General features: G+C 53.8%; 6 protein-coding genes across 6 annotated transcripts; 4 read left to right on the top strand and 2 right to left on the bottom strand.

Moving 5' to 3' along the window:
* Window positions 1-2,483: 2,483 nt before the first annotated feature.
* Window positions 2,484-10,052, bottom strand: GMORB2_3118 (pre-mRNA-processing factor 8; the record flags this gene model as incomplete). The annotated part of the gene is made up of 2 exons (XM_035465094.1): window positions 2,484-4,977; window positions 5,461-10,052. 2 exons carry the CDS (start codon window positions 10,050-10,052, stop codon window positions 2,484-2,486), a joined length of 7,086 nt encoding a protein of 2,361 aa, XP_035318969.1.
* A 1,116-nt stretch (window positions 10,053-11,168) lies between these two features.
* On the top strand, window positions 11,169-11,687 carry GMORB2_3117 (uncharacterized protein; the record flags this gene model as incomplete). The annotated part of the gene is made up of 4 exons (XM_035465093.1): window positions 11,169-11,181; window positions 11,245-11,280; window positions 11,433-11,548; window positions 11,634-11,687. 4 exons carry the CDS (start codon window positions 11,169-11,171, stop codon window positions 11,685-11,687), a joined length of 219 nt encoding a protein of 72 aa, XP_035318968.1.
* A 1,156-nt stretch (window positions 11,688-12,843) lies between these two features.
* GMORB2_3116 (pre-mRNA-splicing factor 18) lies at window positions 12,844-13,730 on the top strand (the record flags this gene model as incomplete). The annotated part of the gene is made up of 2 exons (XM_035465092.1): window positions 12,844-13,596; window positions 13,686-13,730. 2 exons carry the CDS (start codon window positions 12,844-12,846, stop codon window positions 13,728-13,730), a joined length of 798 nt encoding a protein of 265 aa, XP_035318967.1.
* A 675-nt stretch (window positions 13,731-14,405) lies between these two features.
* Window positions 14,406-16,085, bottom strand: GMORB2_3115 (COP9 signalosome complex subunit 1; the record flags this gene model as incomplete). Its single annotated transcript, XM_035465091.1, has 3 exons — window positions 14,406-14,621; window positions 14,719-15,480; window positions 15,585-16,085. Coding segments are annotated over 3 exons (1,479 nt in total), but the record flags the coding sequence as incomplete, so codon positions are not given.
* Window positions 16,086-21,141: 5,056 nt separating this feature from the next.
* Window positions 21,142-24,585, top strand: GMORB2_3114 (Fungal trans; the record flags this gene model as incomplete). Its single annotated transcript, XM_035465090.1, has 4 exons — window positions 21,142-21,279; window positions 21,439-22,262; window positions 22,437-23,424; window positions 23,599-24,585. The coding sequence occupies 4 exons, from the start codon at window positions 21,142-21,144 to the stop codon at window positions 24,583-24,585; spliced, it is 2,937 nt and encodes a 978-aa protein (XP_035318965.1).
* A 1,219-nt stretch (window positions 24,586-25,804) lies between these two features.
* GMORB2_3113 (uncharacterized protein) lies at window positions 25,805-26,251 on the top strand (the record flags this gene model as incomplete). The annotated part of the gene is made up of 1 exon (XM_035465089.1): window positions 25,805-26,251. One exon carries the CDS (start codon window positions 25,805-25,807, stop codon window positions 26,249-26,251), a length of 447 nt encoding a protein of 148 aa, XP_035318964.1.
* Window positions 26,252-26,515: the final 264 nt, after the last annotated feature.

Raw genomic sequence — 26,515 nt, 5'->3', positions numbered from 1 at the left:
CGAAGAAAAGAAAGCCATGATTTGTGTTGATACTCTGTAATTCGATTGACTGCCATCTGTCTGTTGGTTCTGTATACCGCCACTCCTCTCTCTCTCTCTCTCTCTCTCTCTCTCCCTCCTCTTGGCGATGATATTCCCGGAACTCATCCCATCTTTTCTCTTCATACTATCAAAGATACATGTCTTTTCTCCACGACGCCCATACACAATCTCTGTAATTATCAGCGATCCAGGTGCTAGGAATAGGACGAGTTATGCCTGTCCCTAACTCAAAGAAACGCTCACATTGACATTGACATTATAGCCTATTTTTGCCATCAGCCACCCCCGGTCCGTGCCCTCTAGATTAGGTACAGTAGTAGTAGTTGATAGTAATATATGAGTTAGCAGTAGTGGTGGTAGTTGATAGTATTATTAGTTAGTAGTAGTAGTAGTAGTAGCAGCAGCAATACTGCCTGCATCGGGGAGGGGAGGGGAGGGGGAGAGGGGGGGGCATAAGACGTCACAGCGCGTCAAAGGTGTAAAGAAAAGAGAAGTCTGCTCCGATGAGAATGGGCTGCGAGTCTTTTTTTTTTTCTTCTTATTTGCCTATGTCTATCTATCCCTCTCTCCATCCCTCTTTCTCGTATTCCAATAAAGCAAGATAAAGGCAATGAGAGGAAGAGAAAAGAAAATAATAGTGCCGCCACGTCAAGAAAACAGGGATGATGTACGGTAACGTTGGTGGCGGTGGTGGGTGGTGGGCTTCGCCACAATGGGGGACAGACTACAGGCTACAGACGCTCCAGAGACAATAAGAGGAGTAATAATGCTCTAGGAATAAGGTAATAGTCTGGTTAATACGTGTGTTAATGCCCATTAACAGCAATCTGCTATTACGGTATACGTACTCTGTACTCTTCTCTGGGTCCTAGTAGGAGTACGGAGTGGACTCGTAGCTGCACGCAGGCTATGCCGCTGCTACTACTAGTACAGTACTGATACTAGTACAGCCAGTACAGCTAGTACGGCCAGTACGGCCAGTACGGCCAGTACCTCTAGGCTCTACGTGTACGTATAGTGCCTGTAATCTGTAGATGCAGACCGATACAAGTACTATCACGCCGAGGGGCCCCAATTCCCAAGCCAATGCATAGATGCATAAACCGCCAATTTCGGCCACATTATACACTTACAGGGCTTCCCGAGAATCATTCACCTCTCTCCGAGCCTTGCCCTCCATAGGAATTCCTTCTAGCCGATTTCCAGAATCGTCATTACCCCCCCTCCCTCTAACCCCCCGTCATGCATCTCTCAGTTCGACCGAATACTAGGGATTGCTCTCTGGTGCTAGTAGTACGGAGTGGTAAACCACTAATATTACGGAGTACTGCTGTACTCGTAATACTGCATCTACAGGTACTGCTCTACTCTACATGTACCCTGTACCTGTAATATTCTTATATATGCACACCCCCGACAACCCAACCCCTGGATGCCCCACTCATGCTGTTCCGATATGTCGGCTCTCTCTCTCTCCCTCTCTCTCTCCTCTTTTTCTCTCTCTCCCTCTTTCTCTTAATCACTGATACTCTATAGATGCTCCATATACGGAGTAGTACTGTAGTCTACTGCACGTACTGAGATGCCGATACCTGACCAGGCAAGGACCTCAGAAAGCGAAGGGGGGCAAAAAAAAAAATCATACACCTATAATGCGCATGGTAAGGTGCAATCTCGGCTCACCCCAGCCTGTTCTCATTCTTCTACTTGCCAATATTGCCAATTAACACCCTTCCCTTCCGTCACTGTCGAGTCGGTCAAAGCCGCAGAGCACATGCATACGCACACGCGCGCGCTCTCTCACCCGTTTGTCCCGTGTGCGCGTGCGCACGCGTCCAGTGTATACGTAGCCGTAGATATACGGATAGGTTACGTGTTGGCTCTGCCACCTCCTTATGCTCCTCTCATCGTGATATTATTATTAGAAATCAAACTCATCCTTCTTCCTCTTCCGAGTCGTCTCTCGGTTCTCGCCAACACCCGGATGCGGGACGCGTTCCTGTCGTGTATTATTACTCACGTCGGATATCATGGCAGGTGGGAGATGCCGTCAACTACACAGGCAGGTACACACTTTTAATCGCATGATACTACCATACAATGTGCTACCAACATCTTTTCTAATTCATGGGCTTTTTCTTATGCGTGAGGGTTCAATAAACAGATAGATCTCTTAAAACGAAAGAGTTGAGAACAAAACGCCAGTTATTACAACAATCCCTCAAGTCCACACACATATCTCACAGCCCCCCCCCCCCCCATCTCCTCTCCAGTCGACAAGACAGGCGAAAGATAAAAATAAAACGAAACAGACGAAACTGTACATGTCAAATTACAATCATCATCCCCCCCCCCTTTTTGTTTTTGTTCCATGTTCTTTTCTCAGAGTGACAGACTCCCTCCCTCCTTGGATATCATCTCTCTCATCTCCCGACATAGTTCTAGGCAAAGTTATCAACCATGTCAACACCAATGTCCTCCAGCTCCGCAAAGCTCTGGAAGTGAACCGGCCTGTGCTGGTCGCTGTAGAAGGACATGGGCGTGTCGAGCTTGACGTGGATCGGCTTCTTCTCCATGCCCGCAAACGCGCTGCCCATGAAGCTGTAGTTCCACCTGTCGTCGTCGGGGACCAGGAAGAAGCCCTTGAAGCGTGGGCTGAGCAGCAGCTTTCTCTTCTCTCCCATGGTCGTCGTGAAGCCCTGTGGCTGGTCGCTCTGCATATCCTTGTTCTCGGCTCCCCATTTGTATCCCTGTGCCGTGAGACCCCAGGCCGAGAGGGAGACGCTGCCTGGCGTGAAGGCCACAGACACCGTCACCGTGCTGGCGCTGTCCCACTCGTCCTTGTGCGCGTCCAGGAGGCGCGCGTGCTCCGTCACGTCCGGTGCCGACATGTACGGGAGCTCGTTGCCCGACACCGTATGGATCACCCCCAGCGGCTCCATGCCCTCGAGGAACTCGCTCTGCGGCAGCTGCTGCGGGAGCTGGACGTTGCGGAGACCGCCCACCTGCGGGATCATGACGATGCACTTCACCTCCTTCACGTCGCTGTTGTCCGCCGGCGACGAGCCGTACAGGTAGCCCGCAATCTGCACCCGCAGGTCGGCAATGGTGATGAAGCGCTTGAGGATGTTGTTGGGCATGACATACGTAATGTCCTCGGCCTCGATGTCCACCGACGACACGTAAATGTTCTTGGCCCGCGTCCTCAGGTTGGACGTGGCAATGGCGCGTGTACGCCACTCCGTCTTGGACGCAAACGTCTGCTGCTCAAACTGCGACGTCGTCGTCACGATGATGTCCTCGCCGTGCACGTTTTGCGTCTTGGTCGTCACCGCCGTGAGCTGCTGCTGCTCCGCCTGCTGCTTCTCAATCTCGGCCGCCTGCTGACGCTGCATCGAGGGTGCCGAGATCTCCATACCCAGGATGATGTCGCGCACCTCGCTGCTCGTCAGGCTTGTCACGTTGACGTTGTTCTTCTTGCCGTAGTCGTTGAGGATGAGGTCGCGCAGCTGCGTCTCCACCTTGATCCACTCCTCGTCAGACAGCGATGGCCAGATGTGGTGCTCGTGCGTGATGACCGTCTTGTCCGGGCGTAAGATCAGCTTCGTCTTGTCCGGATTCACGTGCAGAGCACGCAGGATCAGGATGAGACGCGAGAAGGCCGTGTACGACGACACGCTCTTCAGCCACTCGTCGTACAGGTTGAACAGCACCATCTGCGGCTCGGTAGCGCGCAGGATCATGTCTCCCAGCTTCTCCACCTTCATGGCCGCCTGGAAGGGCAGCTGCAGCTCCGACGCGCGGATCGAAATGTTGGGGAAGTCGAGCAGGTGCACCTCCAGCGGGTCCAGGAGACCCTTGCGCGTCACAATCAGCTGCTTCGGCTGCTCCTCCACCGGGAGAGAGCGGATCAGCGCCGCCACCTCTTCTGCCGTCTTCCACTTGGCCAGCTGGCCGAGACGCTTCTGTCCGGCCCAGACACTCGTGTGGATGATCTTGAGGAAGAGCTGTCCAGTGCGGGGGTTGAAGATGAAGATGGCTCCGTTGATGGGTTTGGTCGTCAGATTACCCTCAAACGTCTTGTGGATCGTCACTCGGTACACGTTGGTATCGTCGATGAACAGCTGCGTCTGGTTGCTGAACAGCTCCGAGTAATTTTGCGAGTTGAGGAACTCCTGGTTGCTCTCCGACGCGTACAGCTGCAGACCCTTGCGGATACGCTCGCGCAGCACGTACAGCGCCGGGTTGGCCTTCATCACCTTGGCCATGGCCTGCTGAATGAGCACCTTCAGACCAGGAAAGTACATACCATACGCCGAGTAGAGGTTGTACGCCAGGTCGATACCGATCATGAGGCCGGTGGCCGACGGGTAGATGCTGGCGCTGTCCGTCGTGTAGTCGAGGTACTTGGCGCGCGTGTACCGCTCAATGTCGTGCGAGTCGTAGTCTCCGTAACGCAGCTGAACGTCGATCCAGAACTTGTTGGTCGTCGTCGGCTCAATCACGTCCTTGGTGTCGTGCAGCAGGGAGGGCCTCGTCACATTCCACTTGTGACTGGCAAACAGTAGGATGTCGGCGCAAGAACTGTTCATCTTGTAAGACTTACGCGGGTGGATAGTCTCCTTCTGCACCGTCTCGATACCCAGCGACTCCAGCTCCTGGTCAAAGACCTGGCACAGATCCATCACCACAGACTCGTGGATCTTCTGCCACAAGTGAGCTCGGAAGATCTGGATCAGCGAAATCTTTAGCGTCGGAATCTTTCCGTGGAGGAAGATGCCCGTCAAGTCGAGTTGGACCTGGAAACCGACGTAGACGTTGGCTCGGTTGATGGTGGGGGACCACCACAGTGTGAAGCGACGGTTGGGGATCTGGTTCAGACCAGACCTCTGGGCGTTGGTCAGCTTCTTGAACTTCATAGACTCCTCGAAACCACTGTTGTGGAGAACAAGGTAGTCGTGGCGCATGTAGAGTTGATCCTCGTCCACGCGGAAACCAGCCCACTCAGTAGCCTCAGACTCGAGGGTGATCTCCTTGATAGCAAAGCTATACGGGCTAGCGGGGGCGACGTCAGGCGCGTCAAACTTAGACGACCTAAAAGCCTTGTAACTCGTCCTCTCAGTAGGCTTCATGGCGGCGAACTGAGCCGCCGTCATCTCGACAATGTCCTTCTCCTTGTGGAAGACGAGGATGTGGTTCGCCGTGACGACCAGGTCCTCAGGGTTGTTCTCCATTTGGATACGGTAGAGGTGGTCCTTTCCGCTGACAATATTGAACGCGCGTCGAGGTCCGCCGTCGGGGCCGAGAAGGAGATCGCCCTCCTTCACGTCCTCGACTGCGACCTGTGTGCGATCGAAGCGGAGCAGCATCGTGCCATGAGCAAGACAAGCCTTCTCCCAGAAGAGACCCTCCCAGGACGGGAAGCCCGTGGCCTTGAAGAGGGTATGTTCTAGAATCGTCTCGACACCACCCAGCGCCTGGATAACATCGGTACGGTAGGCATTGAGGTTCCACAGCTTTCCGTCGTGCCTCTGGCTGGTCCACCAGAAGGGGTTGCTCTTCATCAGCTGGTATATCTTGAACTCGGAACGGGCGCGGAAGCCCTTGTCAAAGCTGAGGGTGCTGCGGTCCTTCTGGAACAGCGTGTTGATACGGGGCAGACCGCGATCCCAGCTGTCTTCGAGGTCCTCAAGCGTCAGGCGGCGGTTCTGCTGGTTGGCCTCCAGGCGCTTCTGCGAGTACTCGGTCCACACGCGCTGCGAGTCGATGAACTCGGCCTCCCAGGGAATAATGTAACGGAAAATGTTGGGGATGAGCGTCTCCTCGTCGTGCGTCATACCCGCACGGTAGTGCGTGACGCCTGTGTCCGTCTGCTTGGACCAGCGCTTGTCACTAGCAGGGATGAGGATGTGAGAACCAGAGATCATACCGAGACCACCCAGCTCCTTGGGAGTGTAGAAGACAGCCGGTGGGAATCGCGAGGGCATCTTGGAGTTGAGACCGATCTTGACACGGGTCTGGATCTTGGTCTCGCACTTGACAATTGTGTCGAGAAGCTCCACAGTAGACACTGCGGCTTCACGGTAGTAAGTGAAGAGGGCAATGAGAGCCGTGTTCCACTTGTTAGCAATCTTGGTGAAGGTCGTGGAGCCAGATGACATGAGGATCTGTCTGATGCGGTTGTTGAACTTTTGGATGTCATCCTCAGTGACCTGGAGGAAGGCATGGGCGGTTCTCTCCTTGGTCGTGTTGTCGACGAGCGACCACACGCTGTCCTTGACCGAGAACTCATCGTTCTGGTTGCGAATCTTGGGTAGGATGCGCACCTCGAACCCGCACATAGAGAAAAGCAGGTTAGGGTTATCGCGGCTGTAGACACTGACAAAGCTGTCATCCCAGTCGATGGTGGTGATGGAGCGGGGCAGGCGGTTCTTGAGGTCCCAGAAGACAGCACGGCCGAGGTTCACATCGTGCCTCATAAGGCGCATACGCGAATCACGCGGCCAGCACTTCTTACTCTTGTAGCCAATGACGTTCTCAAAGTTGGGGTCTGGCTGCTCAGTCAGGAAACGCTGGATCAAGTCCCTCGACTCCTCGGCTGTGAAGCGGAGGAACACCCAGATCTTGTCAATGTAGCGCGTGTATAGGCGAATCGGGTGGCGAGTCTCAGTCTCGCGGTCGCGGAACTGAAGGAAGTCGTTGGGGCTCTGGGGCGGACCGGCAATCTCGCTCGCGCGCTGGGGGCCAAGCAGAAGCAGATCCAGGACAAGACCGTAGTACTGGAAAACAAAGGCTGAGAACTGCAGCCCGCGAATCATGCCATAGCTATTGACATGGTTCATATCCTTGTACGTGAGTTGAACGTTGTTCTTGGCCGTGATGTAGTCGGCAAGGTTGTGGTCCATAATCAGCCGAAGGAGCGAGTTCAAAAGGGTCAGCTCCATCTTCTCGTAGACCTTGGAAAGTTCCGTCTCGATCATGACGTTGCACTCGCCATTCTCCGTGGTCCAGACCTGGTCCAAATTGTTGATGCCTTGGGTCCACTTGTAGGTCAGCAGCGGGGGGACTTCGGAGTCGGATGGCTTGATCCACGCCGGGAACAGGTGTCGCTGGTCCGCCTGGTACCAGAGGTATTGGTCCAGATAGGCATCGCTAATCTTCTCAATGGGTTCAATGTCGTAAACAGGGTTGATGGTGCTGTAGTTGTCGTTCATGTCGATGTTGACCTCTTTGAAGGCACGCTGCGTCAGCAAAAAACGCTTGATGCGCTCGAGCGTAGTTCCGGGGCTGTCGTAGGCCTGCTCAATCAAGGCCAACTCCTCTCGCTGACTCTGGTTGAGACGACCTTTGACCGAGTAGGCCTCTCGAAGGCGCTCAAGGGCCAAGATCAGGATTTTGGTGTCGTGCTTGTAGGAAACGCTGGGGAAGGGGATGGGAGAGAACTTCCGCGACTCCAGCCAGTGAACGGTCGTGGTGTAGATGGCCACGGCCTCCTCCGAGGACACGTAGGGTCCGTCCTTCATGTGGTTGTGTTGGCGCTCCTGCTCGGCCTTGAGCCACAGTCGGGTCAGACGACCGACATTCTTCTTAGCGACGGTCTTATCCACGGTGGCACCACGGCGGATACGTTCTCGGTTGTAGTGGGCCACAGAGATCCACCAATCAGCCTTGGACTTGACATAACGGAGAATGATGTTCTCGATGGCGGCGGGCAGGCCAGGAACCTTCCAGGGGATATTACTCTTCCAGCAGCGCCAGGCCTCGGAGAGATGCTGCAGAACCGTGTTGACCTTGTTCTGCTTGATACCCTCGGGCATCATGTCCATCAGATCGGCCATGACAGAAGCACGGAGCTCGAGGTCGAAGTGGGACTCGACACGCTGCTTCGTGACCGTCTTCGCAACACCCTTGCTGTGACGGCCCTCGAATTGACGCGAGAGCAAGTTGCCGAGCCACCTCTCAAGCAAGGGAATGATTCCACGCATGAAGAAGAGCCAGACCCTCCAAGCCGGGGCCCAAAAACCGCAGCCGGGGCCCTTGCCGACTGGGCCTGCATTGAAGCGGTAGTAGATGAGATGCTTCAAGTCCTTGCAAGTACGGACCTGGTGCATGAGCTTGTACTTGTAGCGGTACATTCCCGTAAGCTGACCCACGTGATTAAAGGCGTACAGGATACCATCGGCGAGCTGGAAGGCATCGATGTTGCCGAGACGGTACTGCACCTGGGCGTCAACGATAAGCTTGGTCAACCTCAAGATTTCTCGCATGAGGTGGAACGCATTTCCGAATCGCGACTTCTTTCGCTCCTTCGTTGTGAGCGTCTTGACGGGCTTCAGATTGAAGTTGTAATCCAGGTGGAGGTACGTCAAGTTCTTGCGGTGTATCAGCAGGTTCAGCATGTTGAAACCTTGGCGGCACACCTGCAGACCAGCCTCAACCCAGTCGATGGTGGTCTGTTGGAAGAACTTGGTCTGTTTGAGGGACCTGAGCAGGTTCTGGTTGTTCTGGGCCTTGGGCTTCTTCTTGTGCAGCTCGTTGAGAACAAAGTTCTTGAGCAGCTTCTGGTAAGACACCCTGATCTTGACGGGCGGGCGGTCGGAAGGCGGATGCTCGAGGTACCACTGCTTAATTAGCGGCACGTCCTGAGCTCGCACCATGCGGCCCGATCGTCGGTCGAACGGGAAGGGAGCCCACCAAAGCTCGATGGCCATAGACGTATCCTCGTTCTCCAGCTCCTCATCGGCAAGGAAAGGCTTCACGCCGGCAGGGAGTTCGAAAGCATCCTCTTCGGGCTCCTCGATGTTCCCGGGTCCGAAGAGCTCGTCCTCAAGGGAGACATCGACATTCTTGGACGCCACAGTCCGAGAGGAAATGGGACTGATTCGGCGATCAAAGTGGAAAGCCGGCAGACTGGGGTCGTCGGGACTCTTGTAGACGACCTGAGGATACGAGTGCCAGGTGAGATGGACACTTCTAGGCAGGGAGTTGTAGAGATAAGGGTAGGCGACTCGGAACTCAGTGCGGATCGGGTCGCGGAAAATAATGCGGTCGATGGCATTGAATTCGCCGAGGTCTTCGTCATTGGGGTCAATGTCCTTGTAGAGGGGCTCGAAACGCGGGCCACCAGGTAGGGCCACGTTAAGCGCCTTGCCAGTCAGGAAGCTGGGGAGATCGAACAGGTAGAAGTAGTTCTTGTCGACGACGTCGGAAATCAAGGGTCGGCTGAGACGGAAGAGAGCGGCCATCTGGGGCAAGGTGAGGTTCCACTTCTTGTAGCTCGGACCATTAACGTGCGACGTGTCGAGAAGGGGACGGTGGTCGTAGAACCACTCATAAACGGCCTCGTCTTCGTCCTCGTTGAGCTCCAGCTGGATGGGCTCCAGGGGCTCGACATCCTCGATGTTCTCAGACCACGACAGAGGGGGTTCTTCGTCATCGAAGGGAGGGAACCGCATACGCTTGAAAAGTCGCCTGTCGGCCTTTTCCTTTCGCATGAAGGTCCACATCATGGCCCACTGGGCAAAGAAGACGGGCTCGATGACGCGGGGAATCTCATTAACAAGTGTCAGGCATCCATTGACGTGGTAGAGAACCTTGACCTCTCGCGCGGACTCCCAGGGCATGGGCATATTTTCGAGAAGCTTCATGACGGCATGAGGCATGAATTTGAGAGCGCCCAGATAAGATCTCTTGTCGTTTGTGTATTTCTTCTGGGACACGTCGCCAATGTCCTTGACGATCTTGCGCAGATGCTCAGGGGGCATATCTGCCTTTTGCGTCTGCACGAAGCCACCCTTGCGCTTCTCTCCAAATCGTCCGCGTCGGCTTCGGAGCCATTCCTTCTTCTTTTGCGCGAACTTGGCGATCTGGGGGTCGGCCGGAGGACGGTATCCCGGTGGCGGGGGGGCCGGGGGAGCAGGTGTCGAAGGGGGCGGCGGTAGAGAAGACGGTGGCGGAGGAGGAGGAGCGTCCCCCCAGCCAGGAGGCGGCGGAGGCGGTGGTTGCGACATTATAGCCTCACGTCGCGCTTTTCTTTCAAACTCGTCGTGGTGAAGAGGGTACCGCGAGCTCGACGGGCGTCACGCGCCGGTTGAGACGCGTTAGTCACCACGGTATTCAGGTCCGAAACGACAGAAAAAAGTCTGGTGCGAGACTTTGTGTACGTTCCAGGGTTGGTAAGAGATGACAGCGTCGCGGAATCACCAACTGCGACGATGGTGGTGATGGTGAGATTGATGATGCAGGAGGTGCTAATATCCTTTCCCCTACGTGACGGGGAGTACAATTTTCTGTTCTAGATTCAAGATGATGCAGGGATGAACCAGTCCATAATCGGTATAGCACATCACGTGATCTTTAAATTGCCACCCAGTCTCAACATCGAGTGCATCATGTTCACAGTTCAGACGGAGCTCTACGTTTTTTATAGGATGGGAGTGAAACAGGATATAGAGATGTTTCTATGGTCAGATATTCACTTTTTCCTCATTCGGGATACTTTTCAGGGTATACCGTTGTATGTTCTGGTACCCATAGCTGCGCATGTGTTGATACTGTAGCTTGGTTATCATACGATAATGTGCCATTCAGGCGCCGGTTCACTAAGAAACGTGGGCTTAAACGTCCTCTTGTAGACTCCTTGGGTTTTCCTGTTTAGCAAAGGGTATTTTATGTGATATCTAGCTAGGATTCAGATGTGTTTAAGTCAGTTGTTAATATATATATCTACACTGTTGTTAGTGAAGTTAAGTGCAGCTAAAAGCAGATATGTAAAATGTGCGAAGGGTACGTCAATTGTAATGCCTTAGAAACGGGCCAATATTTACACCCAAAGATTCAGAATTACCACGAATACTAGTATAGAGGATAGAATAATACATATTATCTACTCTGGCAACCCAGAAATGGATTTCAACGCCCACACACTCCAAAATCGAGGTCCGGGGTAGGCGTCTTGCTGAGGGAAGAGAAAACTGACCAATGACAGATCTCCGAAATAATGGGTTACCTAATCACCGCTGCCAACAGCCATAGCACCAAGGACGACCACCATCTTCCTTGCAACCAAGAATGTTCAATTGACCTGACAACATCATACCGGATCCCAATCAGCCTCTTCACTCAAAATGGCGCATCTCAGTGAGTCTGCTGTAACTTGCCATATGACCATTTCCTTGCATTGCTAACCACGGCGACACGCAGAGTTCCGGCCGGACCCGGCCTACCAGAAGTATGCGGGTGCGTAATCTCCTCTTTCCCCAGACCCCGTGGGGAACACGCCATCCACCATGGTCCCCGTCACGATTATCCGGTCGTCGCAGCGACAGCGCCAGCGCCAGCGCCAGCGATCCAGAACGATGATGAGGTCTAACAATGGGATTGATATGTAGCCATGTCCAAGAACCGCCACCACTACTTCCGCTTCACGCCGCGCACTGCCCGCATCACCTTCATCTACGTGGCTGTCATCCCCGCCCTTCTCGGCGTTGTTGCCTACCAGACCGACGTAAATACCGAATCTCCCAATATTTGCGTGTCAAGTTCGTTCTTGTCGGTGTGCAGTCATTTTGTGCTAATTGGTATACTTGTAGGGACTCTATGCTTTGAGGGCAAAGCGGAGGGGCGACACTGTCTACGAGAAATAAGAGGCGCCGTCAACATCGGATTGAGGATGAATGGACATGTACTTATAAACGGGTTGCGTGGGATGGATTCCATGTCCATTCGAAACCACACCGATCTTTCCCTGGAATTCAATGAAATTCAAAGCATAACTTCCAACGACTCGTGTGCACAACTCCCTCCCGACTCTCACTCTGACCTAGTCCAATTCAAGCTCATCGTTCAACTCGGGTGCCCCTTATCCTCGAGAGGGACGGGCGTGACAAGAACTATCAGGTATTGGTTGCAGTATGGCACACGATATGTAATGGCTCGCGACAAAGTTGATATCGACCAACGTCTTGTTACTGACTTGTTGTGGAGCCATCCATGACCCCGGGCCCACCAGTCCCGACGGTGATGCTGCCGGTATCTTTTACGCCAAACCTTGGCTGCAGGCTCGCACTCTTATTGAAGCTGCGCAGCTCATATCAGACCAGTTCAGAAGATGAGCTTCGTCTCTATAACGGCGGAGGAGAGAGTTGGCGGGAGCCCCAGGGCTAATTCGTGGAGTGTGAGGTCTGGCCCGGCATACACTGTTGCCTTGAGGAGAGAGGAGGGTGAGGCGAAGTCACATCATCTACGTTATATTGCTAGATCGGATGATCTAGTTTAGCCGACAGCAGAACTACTACTAAAATATGGTTATTGCAGGTATGTTCATGTGTATCTTACGGATGGAAAAGCTGCCGCTTTGTACAATGACTGGACAAGAAACGGTGGGCCTTGACGGTCCTGATCGGGGTGAAGACGATTTCGACATGTCCCCCTCTTCTGTTTGAAAACAATCTGAAAACAGTACAAGCAATACCCTTAGAATTCACATTCAGAAGATAAAAGTACGCAAACAAAAGTGTTGTTTCGCCCCCCACCTAATAGAAAGAGCTCAATGTGATGTTACCATGTCAAGGCATGCGCAATATATGCACTGTATAGATAACATTATGACACTGTGTCCACGATCGATAAACGATAAACCCGACGTCAACGTCCCACCATGAAACTTTCCCAAGATCATTCACCAAGCAACAACAACAACAACGACGAATAATGCCCTCCCCCCCATCTCTCGGACGCACTCTATAGAAAACAAAACTGAAACACAACATACAAGGCCCTGTACAAACTTCATTGCCCACTATGGATTTCGCCGCCCTTATGGGCAAGGAGTTAAGCAAGTCCAAGAAGGCCGCCAGCGGGGGCAACGACCCCAAGAAAAAGAAGTTTATGAGGCGCGCCGATATCGAGGCGGAGCGCGAGGCAGCCTACCGAGCTGAGCAGAAAGCCCTAGAGGAGGAACGACAGGCCAAGGTGGCCGCCAAGCGGAAGCGCGAAGAGGATGCAGCAGCCGAGCACGCGGCGCGTGAGGAGAAGCGTCAGCGCCTAGCCGAGGAGTCGCGACGGCGCCGACAAGATGCGGAGTGGGAGGAGGAGCAGGCTCGGCGGCGACGGCTGGGACTTCCTGAGAAGCCCAAGCCATCCTCGGCTGGCGACGGCGACGGCACCGCCACATCCCCGGGCGCGCAGGACGACGGGGCTCAGGACGTGCCCGAAGAGGAGCTGATCGCCAAGCTGCGCGGCCTGGGCCACCCGGCCATCCTGTTTGGCGAAGGACACGCCGCGCGTCTCCGCCGCTACCGCCGCCTGACTACGGTTCTCACCGACGGCCCCATACCCACCACCCTCCAGCCCGTCGACGAGAAGGACATGAAGGTCGGGGCGGCCGTGCCCAAGGACCGCGACGGCCGCAGGTGGCTGTACCGCCAGCTGGCAAGCTACTTCACAATGGTGCTGACCGAGTATCAGCGTGCCATGGAAGCCGAGAGGAGAGATACCACCGCCAGCAAGAATGCTTACAATGCCATGGTTCAGACAAAGGAGAATATGAAGCCGGTGTGTTTTTCCTCTCTCTCTCTCTCTCTTCTCTCGCTTGCCTCTCCACCCCCCCTTCCTATCCTTTAGTGTGACCATGAGCTAACAAGACAACCCACGTCAGTTATATCGGAAATTCGAACGAGATGAACTAGAAGATTCTATCCTGGAACCCATCGTGGAAATAGTCAAGGCCCTCCAAGAGCGCCGATACGTCGACGCCAACGATGGCTACCTCCGCCTCAGCATCGGCAAGGCCGCCTGGCCCATCGGTGTCACCATGGTGGGTATCCACGAGCGTAGCGCCCGTGAGAAGCTGCACAATGGAGAGAAGGGTCACGTCATGGGTGACGAGGTTACGAGGAAGTTTCTCCAGAGCATAAAGCGCTGTCTGACGTTTGCTCAGGTGCGTTGGCCACCTACGGATTTGAGGCAGTTGATGGGCTGATTCTACCTCCCCCCTTTCCATCACGTCACCTCATCTCACTTTTTGCTCTTCTTGAATGATTTCTTTGTTATCATCATTACTGTCATCTTTTTCTTTTAGCGTTGTAGAAAGATTATTATAGGATGAAGGAATGCATTCGAGGAAAGGGAGAAAAAAAAGCAAGAAGAAAAAGAACACAATACCAAATTTTGATTGTAATGGAAAGTTCAAGACTACTATTCCCTGTTCTTTTTGGACAAAACAAGTTAAACGCCATGCTTACTATGATATAATTCAGACCAACCCGCCCCTTTTCTTCTCAAATGGTATGCATTCAATCCTTGTTGAACATGGTGGCAATGAGTTCTAGAGCGCCATCGACTCCCACTGGATGTATAGTTTTCTAGCCCTGGGCGCCCTCGACGAGATCGATGGGTCCGTCATCACCGTACCAGGTTCCCTCTGCGCCGGCGTTCCTGGGATTGCTGACCTCCAGTCCGGCGGCTACAAGGTTGATTCTGCGGAGACGTTCTTTGGCCTCTTGCTCATACCTGTGTGCTACGTCGAGGACAGTCTGCTGCATCTCCAGGCGAGCATCCGACCGTACAGCGACGAGGGTCTAATTTTTGGTCAGTGCGGGGTTCTCGAATGAAAGAAGGAAGAAATAAGAACACGGAGATAAAAGAGAGATGAAGGGGAAGGAGGGTCTTATGTACCTTGGCTTTGGAGTCGATCTTGGCATTCAACTCCCCATCGCGAATCATGCGGACGAGTTCGGGCTCGACCGACTGGACGTCATTGCCGAAAGCCGCATCGAGACTCTCTATGGTGACACATGAGAAGGGGACAAAGGACTGGACGATGCACTTCCTGCGAATGAGGCCGAGGATGTCTGCAACGTGCCTCTGGAGGTAAATGTCGAGGAGGTAGTCTGTCTCGTACGAGGCAAGCAGAGCCAGGCAGCTCGAATAGCGGCCGTTGATGAAGTGGCTGATGGCCTTGCGGATATGGGGCTCGTGCTCGAGAAATGTGCGGAAGGACTGGTTGTCGAGGACGCTGGTCTGCAGCCGAGCCCTGTCCATTGTCGCGAGGGCGAGCAGGCCGCCATAGACGGCTACGTCGTTGGGGGTGGCAATGTCGTTGTATGTGTCCGAGGGTACTTTCGGGTCGGCGCTGAGCAGGCTCTGGGCCGCATCGTGGAACTTGGCCATGCCGAGCTGGCCGATGCCATGGACGATGCGCGTGTAGGGTTGCATGCCCCTTTCCTCCTCGACACCCTGGATGCCGCTAATCTTGCCGGCGTTGCTCAGGACTGAGGACCAGTCGCGTCGCTGGAGGGCCACGCTGATCAGGCGCTGCGAGCAGTCCATGATGTGCTTGGTCGTGCTCACATCGTGGCGCATACGGCTGTAGGCTTCGGCCGCCTCCTTGAGGTGGCCCGTCTCCTCGAGGTGGTGACCCAAGTCCTCGTGTCCCATCTGTTGTCGCCCCCTCATTGTCAGCCGCAACGATGCTCCGACGCCGTACCCCCCCCCAGCCCTGCCAGTACGCCTCCCGTCCCCTTCAGCGAGTAGATACGTACCCTGATGCTCTCCTTGATGAGATTGTTCTTGTATCCCTTCAACTCGGACTCGAGGCGAGCCATCTCCCTCCGATTGGCGTCTTCCTTGTTCGTGACCCAGTCGTCGTCGAAGTTGGCCTCATCTTCATTCGGAGCCGCCAACCGGAGAAGCTGCCATGCGTTCTTGTATCTCCCCACATCGTCTCCTTTCTTGGCCTCCTGCACGGCCAACTTGAGAGCCTCGACGCACAGCGGTACGCAGCACTTTCCAATGTGTATCAGTCGGTCGAAGCGGGTTCGGCCTGCGAGGTGAGGCGTCAGTACGTCAACTCGGCGGCTAGTGTAGAGATTCGATGGGGCGAGATATAGCTGCACCTTCATAGTTCTGAATGTAACTCTCGAGATCGAACTTGGGTGACTCTGGTACTTGTCAGCAAACGACCACGAAGACGTATACGGCACCGTTAGACGATGGGGGCGAGCGGTACCGTGCAGGATGACGCCGTCTTCGGCTTTCATCTGGCTAAAAAAGTTCAGCAGGTCGCTTGTTTGCGATGCCATCATTGCAGTCTGGGTCAAGAAGCCAGTTTTTTGGGGGGCGTGTGTAGCAAGAGGTAGAAGCAATCCCAGCTTTCTCCTGTACCTCTTCCGGGCTGGTGATGCGCGGGGAGCTTGAATGATGGAGTCGAGGCTTGAAGAGTGGAGGGGCAGAAACGGTGGAGTGCTGCGTCAGACTCCGTCACGTCTGAGTTGGAAACGGAAAACGAAGAACGAAGAACGGAAAACGTGAAACGGTAGGGTGTCGAAGCTACAAGCACTTAGTAAGGTAGCTGCACAGTGACGAATGAGCTGGACAGTGTATCTCTGAGCAGTGCGTACGTTGTGGAGAGGCAGAACCTGGATGTGAAAAATGGGCACTGTGCATATGCACATGCACAGTCAGTTGTGTGTGTACTTGGTCTGTTGATTTCGTTATTCAGATGTTGAGCATGATTAGTCATGAGCGGTAATTGTCCTCTAAGCAAACCAGGATAGTAGTAGTTGTAGTCGTAGCAGTATAGGTGAGCCAGCTGAAGTGATGTTTTGTGATTCTCGTAGCAGAGGTGATGCCGAGGCAGCTGCTGTACGATATAAGGCTGTTTCGCCCGGAACACATTGCTGATACACGGATACAGGTACAGACTACATCCGCTACTTGCAATACATGTAGTACTGCCAGTAATATGTCTAGGAGTGTACTCGTACGTGCGGTGCTAAGATGATACTGCAAGCGGGAACGCAAAGCAAAGAACCCTGGAAATACGGCAATAGCCGTAGAACACCAGCCGTCGGCATCGAGCATCCGCGTGCCTATTAATACGTGCTTGATTCTCTTAGGCTGTCCTGCCGTTACTGTGAGTAAGTTTACTCTGTGCTTCTACTTCGTAACACTATCTACCTACGACGTAGTAATGAGTGTGGATCTCTCGGTTGGCTCTCTCTGTTTCTACTACGACGTAGGACGTGCATACTGACACTCGTGGGCGGGGAGGCAAAAAGGAAACAGAAAAAAAAAAGATCTAGCAGGTCATGCATAATTCGGACCCTGTCAAGACTCACTACCGTATACTGAATCGCACTCGTACTTGAGTTGTTGGGCTGCAGGACCGCAGGCAGAACTGGATCCTACTGGAGCCCGGGGGATCGTGGTCCGGAGGAACCGGGTTAGACTTAATATTTGCCTTTTTTTACCTTTAAAAAGTAACCCGTAGCTGCCTGGGCTTGTGCGGGAAAATCATACTACTCTACGAGTAGTCGAATTGGGTGGAGCTGGAGGCGAAGAAAAAAAAGTGTAGCAGAAAGGGAAAAGGGAAAACAAAGGGATTGATAGCCTGGCATTGGTTAGGAATGCTCAATGTTGGAAAAAAAAAATATGGGATGTATTATCGTCGGGAGATGGATAGGTTGACGAGACGCTTCTCAGTTTTATGTTTCTGTGGAATCTCGGTAGAAGAAAAGAATACGAGTAGAAAGAGGAGGGGAGGACAAAAGAAGATTATCCAGATCCTATTCGGGTTACGGTACTCGGTAGTAGTTGTGAGGCCCGTAGGGTGTGTGCGTGTTGACGGAGTGATATGCCGTACTGTTTACTCGTATTGTACGACTGACTCGTGCTACACCGGAGAGATGATCTTTGATAGACGGCTAAACAGTCAGTAGGCCGAGTACGGAGACGGGAAATTTATGACGAGATGCGAAAGAAGTTCATAATACATGTGCAGATTAGAGAGACTCTTATGCCCGCTTTCTTGCAACTTGCAACGTACATGCACGTATGTGGCGGCGGCATAAAAAGAGCGGTAAATGGATATTATTACTAGTTGACAGTAATCTGTACTCCGTACATACTCGTATGTTGCTACTACCAAGATGATACTTCGTAGCACTGACCACAAATCTCGCGTGCTCGTACGGGAATGCCGTTATTAGTAGGCGTACGAGTACAGATGCTCCTCCTCCTTTCCCCGTCCACGTCGCACACATGATATCATCGTCATCATGACTTGCTACCTGCCGGAGAGCCCTGGCTTCTAAAAAGAGAAACGGTCTGACATATTACGAATCGCTTTCCGTGAGCACACCACGAAATTGAGAGCTTCGGGGTCGACAGCAGCTCCACTCATCTGTACAACAATAATACACTGTCGAGCTGGGGGGGGGGGGGGATGGAACCCCTGGCAAAAGGTATTACGAGCGAAGTATTATATGATTGTTAGTGCTTTAGTACTCCGTAGTTTCGTAGTAATACTCCGTAGCCCAAGAATACAAGGCTCTCAACCATGCACTCCGTATCAGTCTGTCATATCAAGTATGAACATGAGAGATGAAAGAAAAGAAAAAAACAAAACCGAGGCAGGGATGGACAATGCAAAGAGGTGCTCATCAGTATCGGGATTTTCCTTTCCATGGACCATATTGCAAGTATCTGTACGAGTATTACTGTATGCCGAGGGCCACCAGCCCGATCTCGGGTGTGTGTGGGGGTGCAAAGATACACACAACCTGACGCGTACGAGTATTCCATCCTGCCGGCCTACCCATAGCCCGTGAGTGCGGTCAGTGGCGTGGTGGAGGAGCGAGAAGAGCGCGAGAAGAGGACGAGCGAGCGAGCGAGCGAGTGGCATCCTCCGGCTTCCGGGTACGCTATCGCCGAAGGCAACCTGTCTCAAGGCCCGGCGGGGAGGGTTGAGGGCTGGCCTCGGCTCGTCAGTGAGCTGGCTGCATCTAGATTCTAGCTTCAACCCTGCGTACTCGGTAGCAGCGGTACCTGGGGGGTAGCAGTTCCTTTTTGTTCCTCCCGTTCCTGCCCCCCCTCCTCCTTTTCGGTCAGCGGTACGTACATACACACGTACACTGTCTTACCATGGGGAGCGTGGTGGGATCGTGGTAATGTTTTGCTAGTGGATGCAGCATAAATAGTTCTGGAATCGAGAAGAATGAAGAGGTGAAGAGTGGAGGGAAGCAGTAGAGTCAACGGTTGGCTGTCCGGCTCTACGTAATAAGCATATCCGTTACTCGTAATGGCACTACATGGCAGGAGCGTCATGGACGCGCCTTCCGTGAATAAATGGTCCATGGGCGCCCTCCCACAAATACCCAAAGGGGAATTCTCGTATATATGTATATACATATTTAATATACATCTGTATATAAAGGACTAGCTAGAGAGACAGTCACGGAGGTAAGAGCGACGACCTACTCATACTTAAAAGATGGAAAAAAAAAGAGAAAGAGAGGAAGAAAAAAAAAAGAAAGAAAAACTTGATTGGTGCGACGAGTTCGAGGGCCACGACCATACACCGTAATAGTGGGTCATATAGCCTTCTACTCGTAGTGGGCCAAACCAATAGGCAAGGCCGAAACCATGGACTGTGAGCTAGTCGCCTGGGAGGGATGGAGGAAGGTCCATGCCCTCCCGGCGTCCACCATGGCCCCATGGAGGGCCCCCCATCCGTCATCCCCTACAGGCTACAGGCCACAGGCTACAGGTAGACCTCATGCCCCCAGGTATCCGTGTATATTATGTAGTAATACTCGTAGAGAGAGAGAGAGGGAGACAGGCAGGCCTCCAGCCCAGGCTCCAGGCTTCCAATTCAGGTCCTGCTGGGAGGCCGTCCGCGATGTAGAACGATACTCGTACCTGTGGTACTCCAGACGGGTCCAGTCCACACAAGCCCACACAGTCCTTGACGACCGACCCGGTGTACATGATGCAGCATGGGCGCCCTCTTCTACTCCGTAGTCATCGGTCAGTTGCCATGGGTTGTTCTGACCCTCTCCCCATGACTTACTGTACTGTTTTAGTGACCATCTTGAATTTCTACCGGATCGCTGGCCTACATGCATGTACTGATACTGTACTCCCGTAACCCCTCGAATACCTCATTATCCTCGTGCATGCAGCACACCCGTACTACTATTACCAGCAGCAATACCTACAGCCCACAGTCTACCGCAACTGTACAGATTAGACAGCTCGCAGTATCGCTACCTGCTGCAGAGAGTATTATGACTAGATGTAGTACGGAGTACATGTAGTGCTACTCGCAGCAGTACCCGTGGTAGTCATAGTAGTAGCTGTATCAACTACGACCGGCTGATTTGCCCACCATGGGATCCATCCAATTCTCCCACACCCCTCGACCCTCTCTCTCTCTCGCTCTCTCGCTCCCTCTCTCGCTCCCTCTCAAACGCTGTTACGACGTATTGTTTTCTTTTCCCACTGTGCTTACAGTCCCTCTCGTGCTGCACTAACAGTCGATACGCCCGGAGATGCTCTAATAATCAATCTCCATCCACCTTCAGCCCCGTACTCTGTGCTAGTGCTCACACTTCGCTCTCCTGTTCGCGCGCGCTGACTGGCAACATTATCCCTCCCCCCCCCCCCTCCCTCCCATTTGGTCATCCAACCTGGACCCCCCCCAAAAACCTCCTACGCCGTACTTCCCAGTCATCTTTACAATACGGATCCCGCATTTAAACCAACCAACGACACATAACCTTTCGACGCGACGACAACATTGCGAACTCGACGACACATGAATCCCGACCGACTGCCCGTGGCATAAATTGCCAACCCTAAAGGCAATTGGGACATGGGCATTCTGCTGGCCGCCCGCGACTTGGCCGTGACAGAGCCGATCGACTTGTGGTAGTTCGGCGTCTTCTTCCCAATCCCTCTTGCCCTCCTCTCTCTCGTCGTCCCCCCCCCCAAAAAAAAAAAACAGGACGACCGACGTAATCTCAGCAAGCCCACGGGCCGGTCGAGCCAGAGAATAAACTGTCCTGCCGCTCGAAGAGCGACCCGGATATTCTGCTACATATATATCCATTTCCGTCGAATTCTCAGCATCCTCTTCTTCCTCCTTACGCGTACCATATGGTGAGCACCGAGCCCCGCCTGCCGCATGCGACCGTTCCCAGCCAGATGATTACCACCATCTTGTTTTTCTCAGCAGAGAGGACATACTGGAGGACGGGAAAGTGCTCGACTATTTGCTAACCCTCGACGACCTAAAAGGCTTCCGCGCCCACGGAAATGTCCGAGGACGACGGCGGCTTGCCCGCCCATGAATGGACCGCCCAGGTATCGCCGGCCAACAGCGACTCCGAGCACGAACAAGATGGCATCGGCGGTCCCGATGGTCCCTCGCAACCCATCCAGAAGCGACGTCGAGTCACGCGCGCCTGCGACGAGTGCCGTCGAAAAAAGATTAAATGCGACGGAAAGCAGCCTTGCACACATTGCTCCGTATACAGCTATGGTTCGCCTCTTCTCTCCCTCTCTCCGCCCCCCTCTGTTCACCCTACGGCACGCGTTCTTTGATATATCAAGTCTGCCGTCCCATCAACTGACCAGAAACCAAAAGAATGCACATATGACAAGCCTTCGAATAGGAGGCGAAATCCTGCCCCTCAGTATATAGAGGCCTTAGAGGGTCGACTGCAGCGCGCCGAGAACCTTCTCCGCAAGTTCGTCCCCGACGTCGACCTCGCCGACCCCAACCTCGACCCTGCCATCCAGCAAGAGTTCCACAACCGTGAACAGGCCCGTGCTCGAGCTGGTGGCAGGCCACTCCCTCCCGGCCAGCATCTGCAGACGCCGCAGCAACATCACCCCCCTCCCTCCAGGGCCTCACAGGATGCCCAGCTCGTGTCCATGATTGACTCGACCGGCCAGCTTGATCTAGACGACAAGGGCGGTTGGGATTTTCAGGGTCGATCATCCGGATCTGTCTTCCTCAGGCGCATGAAGGAGCATTTCCGTGGGAAGCTGGGCCCCTCGACGAGGCTCAATTTCCTGTCACGCCCGGAGAAGCAGCCGTCCGGCCTGACAAATCTCGACCCACCTACCCCGGCTGGTGCATCACCCTTCTCCTCCACGTCTACGAGCTACACGGAGCTGCCGTCAAGGGAGGTTGCCCGTAACCTGTGCTACTACTCACTCAGCTGCGCCACGTGCCTGGAGCGGGTAGTCCATGTACCGTCGTTCTACGACAAGCTCGACAAGATCTACGACAGGCCCATAGAGAGCCTCAACCAGGAAGAGTCGCACTTTATGGCCTTGGTATATTCTGTGCTGGCACTTGGATGCATGTATAACAGCCTCGACGACGCGAATACCTCCAAGATGGCATATAGAGACTCCATCGACGAAGGGTAAGTTTTCACATGCACATGCGCACCGCCCTTCCCTCTTATGAGCAGCTCACGGTAGCTGCTATATCTGTGGAAAGAATGAAGAAGGAGAAGCAGGGCAGGGGGTGTAAACGAAAAGACGGAACGATGCTGACAGGAGGGAAAAAAAAGCATGAAATACTACAAAAGCGCCAGGGTACTCTTGCAGGACATTACTGATTGTCGCGACCTCACATCGCTACAAGCGCTCGTCTTCACCATCTTCTTCATGCAGGCCTCATCGAATCTTAGCGCATGTTACGCCTTTGTGGGCATCGCTCTTCGGTCGGCCCTGCGCATGGGACTCCACCGTCACCTCAAACATTCGCACATCGACACCATCGAGGATGAGACGCGCCGGCGAGTCTTTTACGTGATCCGCCAGATGGACATCTACGTGTCTACGCTTCTGGGGTTCCCCTTACTCCTGAGCATCGAAGACATCGACCAACCGTACCCGTCAGAAGTTGACGACGAGTATCTTCTCCCCGGCAGGATACCGCAACCGCAACCGGGAGCGACGTCCTTCTTCGTGGCCTTCAACGCCCACACACGGTTGATGGAGATCCTCGCCAAGATCACTAAATACGTCTACCCGATGAACGGGCCTGCTCAGGGCGTCAAGAGCAGCAACCCCGTCTCGTCCTACTCAGTCAGCTACTCGCGCATAAAGGATATCGAAGCCGATCTCCACTCGTGGTACGAACAGCTACCCGAGCACTGGCGGCCCAGCCCAGACGGGTCAGTCGAGGTCGTCCGCGTGCGCCATCTCCTCCGCTTCATCTACGCCCACGTCCAACTTGTCCTGTACCGTCCGTTCCTGCACTACGTGTCTCCGCGTCTGGGGCAGGGCACAAAAGTCGACGAGCTATCGTATGCCTGCGCCGCCGCGGCCATCAGCGTCTCCCGCAACATCGTGCACATTGGTCTGGAGATTCGCAAGCAGCGCGTCCTCAGCGGCCCCTACTGGTTCATGCTGTACACCGAGTTCTTCGCCGTCCTCTCTCTGGTCTTCTATGCCATCGAGAACCCGGAGAAGCCTGGGTCGGCCGAGGTGTTGGCTGATGCGTGGGCAGGGCGCAGGATGATTGCCGAGTTGGCGGACAGGAGTCTCTCGGCAGACAGGGTAACGGAGTCATTGCAGGTGTGCTATTCCTCACTCCCTTCCTTTTTCCTGACCCCCCCTCTCCTCCTCCTTTCTCGCTCCTTGTCCTTGGTCTTCTCTCTCGAAGAAAATCGGAACAGTGGTTGGTATAAAGAAGGAATGAACGAAACATCGGTAGAGGAAAGCAAGAACCAGCTAACTCAGATATTACAGGCCCTCTTCGATCAACTACCGGAGAAACCTGATACGGCTACATTTCAGAAGCAGTCCTCCAGCAAGAAGAGGTCAGCACCCCCGGTATCAAAGGACATCTCCAACCCCATGTTTCCGCCGCCCCGCCAGTCGAGCGTCGGCTCCCAGCGGACAGACGAGCTCTCGCGAGCCCGCCAGGGTGGCAGGACGGCACCCCCGCCGTTTGGAACTCCCTCATCGCAGATGGTGGACCCGAGGATCCATGACCCTGGTTTCGCGACAAGCATGGACCTGCTGGGCTACGACATGTCGTCGCGGGCCACCTCGGGCTCGCCAAGCACGGCATCGAGCTCTCATCCTCCCTCATTCCCCGTATCACAGCAACAGCATCAGCATATCGGCTCGCAGAATGCCGTCAACAAGCTGGACAACCTGATGTTCCCGTCGGCCGACCCATTCGCGTACCCGAACCAGCCGATGATGGAACTCAATTTCCAGCAGACCCCCTCCTCGTCGACGGCAGGTGGGGTCAGCATCGACAGCACCAGCGGCCCCGGACCCCACAACGACGCCAACAGCTTCTTCATGACGGGTCCCATGGACGACGTAGACAGCCAGCTGCTAGGCCAGCCGCCGCCATATATGATGCAGCAGCCCGACGGGCACCCGGGCATGGGCTTCCCGGCGGCCAACATGTACGACCCTGGTCTGTTCAGCATACAGATGGGAGGAGGGTCGGGGGGACCGGAAGGAAGTTCCCACCACCCTCCCAACCCGGCCGCACAGCAACCGCCGCCACCGCATCCGTCACAGGTGCAGCACCAACGCCATCATCACGGTATGCCTTCTCACCACAACCAGTCCATCCACCCGGCCTTTGCCCACCCTCGGAGGCCGCAGCCCCGTCAGGCAGAGAGGCAGATGGACCAGATCTTTACAGAGAATGGCATGCAGGCGGACTGGGGGAGCTTCTTTGGCTCGGGAAGAGGTGTGTTTCAGGGAATGTGAAATGGCCGATTTATGTGATACCCATTGTTATTTTGATACTTTTTTTTATATCTCATCTTTTCACCCTGCACCTTCCTCTTTCTTGGTGTTTCCATGTCTTCTTCCTTCTCGGGTCTATCGGTTAACCTTGGGATCCCTTCTTCCCCCTCACGCCCTCCCCTTTTTCGTGTCTTGTGTTTTCATTGTTGCATCGTTTAGAAGAAGACCTTTTTTTCTTGGGGTCGCACGATAAAGGGACGAACTGGCGACTTCTTTTTGGGTTCTTCTGTGTGTCGGGGGGCTCATGTTAAACGAAAAACGGGCATTTTTCGTGGTGGACGGGGACCGGGTTCCTCTGTCCACGACACACATTATTCGTTTCTCTAGTGGACTTTCTATATGTCTTTTTTTTTTTTTCCATTTTCTTTTTCATGCCCGCTCTGGCACACTTTGGATGAGCATTGTTTCGGTGTTTTCTCTCTCTGTTCTATTTTTCGGGGGATCTGTCTTGTGTGTTTTTGAGGAGTGGGCAAGGGGTGTAAATGTTGTTGTTGTTGGACAATGGTTAAAGGCGATGGAATGGAATGGACATATGAGGTGGTTGATATGAATGGGCTTGAAAGGATTTTGCAAGGCGCCCAGGGGTTTTTCAATCAAACTTTTATCTATGTGTATGGTGTTGGACGGAGTAATAAAGTCAGACAAAAGATGATCGGCCTGGCTTATGTTCTAACGCTGTTTTTGACCATGATGATTAAAGATGATGTGCATCAGTAATAGATATTTGAAGCATATGCGTATAAATAAAGGTGATGATGAGTCGATGCACCTTGAACGATGTTACTTGATCTGATGTTGCCTGCAATCGAAAATGGACACTGCTAGTAGTAAACCTGGTAGCCAAGTCTATTCGCCACGCCCCGTTGGCTGCTAATAATTTCAAAGCCCCAAGACCAAAAGAGGGGGGGGAGGATCACGTCCATGACACACATGATACATGCCAATCTTCGAAATCATCACTCACACTCACCTCTACAACACAACGGCTTCGACATACGGAAGCGAAAGCGAGAGCGTGGAGGGAAGGAGGAGAAGGAGACAAAAGAAACAGAATCATTCACACCGACCGCACGCAAGGGAAAAGAGAGAGAGAGAGAGAGATACATATAGAGAAAGAGGGGGAGAAGCGGGAGAGAGAAAGAAAGAAAGAGAGAGAGAGTGAGAGAGAAAGGAGGCAAAGATGTCCATGATGATATGCCCAACAATCTACATCTTCCGCGGCGACCCCGACGTATACTACAAGCGCCACTGCATCATCTGCTTCACCTCGCCGGACGACGACACGCTGAACGAGAGCATCCACGTGCAGCGGGACGGCGAGGACGATCCCTGGGTCCTCCACCGGAGCCACGAGGACATGGACTGGATCACGAACGACGGCTATATCGGGCACGTCAACGTCGGGGCCATAACGGTGCGGGGAGGGGCCGACGAGGCCCAGCTCGTGGCCGACATCGTGGCCGGCACGCCGCTACATGGGCCGACGCACGAGAGGGAGTGGAACTGCCAGTCCTTCCTGCTCGAGGGCCTGAAGACGCTGGCCGACGAGGGGTTCCAGACCCAGGCGTGGTATGAGGATACTATGGAGGAGTTTATGGATAGGTTGATTGAAGGGGCTGTGCCTTGATGACGACGCAGGCAGGGGGGTGTTTTTATTTTATTTTATGGCGCATCTATTTGTGAGTATCAATATCGACGGGGTTTGTCTGATGACATACTGCTCCTACGGCCATGGGGCGAGTGGTAATAATACGGAGTGTAGGTACGTAGTGATGACGGATCATGGGCGGGTGTAGCCTCGGAGATACACCAAATTATCAGGGACGTGAGGGTCACACGACAACAAACCCCTTATAGCGTAAGTATCTGTGAATACAACTACATCCGCCAC

This window comes from Geosmithia morbida, assembly GCF_012550715.1.
Source record: "Geosmithia morbida isolate 1262 chromosome Unknown scaffold_16, whole genome shotgun sequence".
Taxonomy (NCBI): Eukaryota; Fungi; Ascomycota; class Sordariomycetes; order Hypocreales; family Bionectriaceae; genus Geosmithia; species Geosmithia morbida.
Note: the sequence above shows the minus strand (reverse complement) of the source record. Positions and strands in the feature narration are given on the sequence as shown.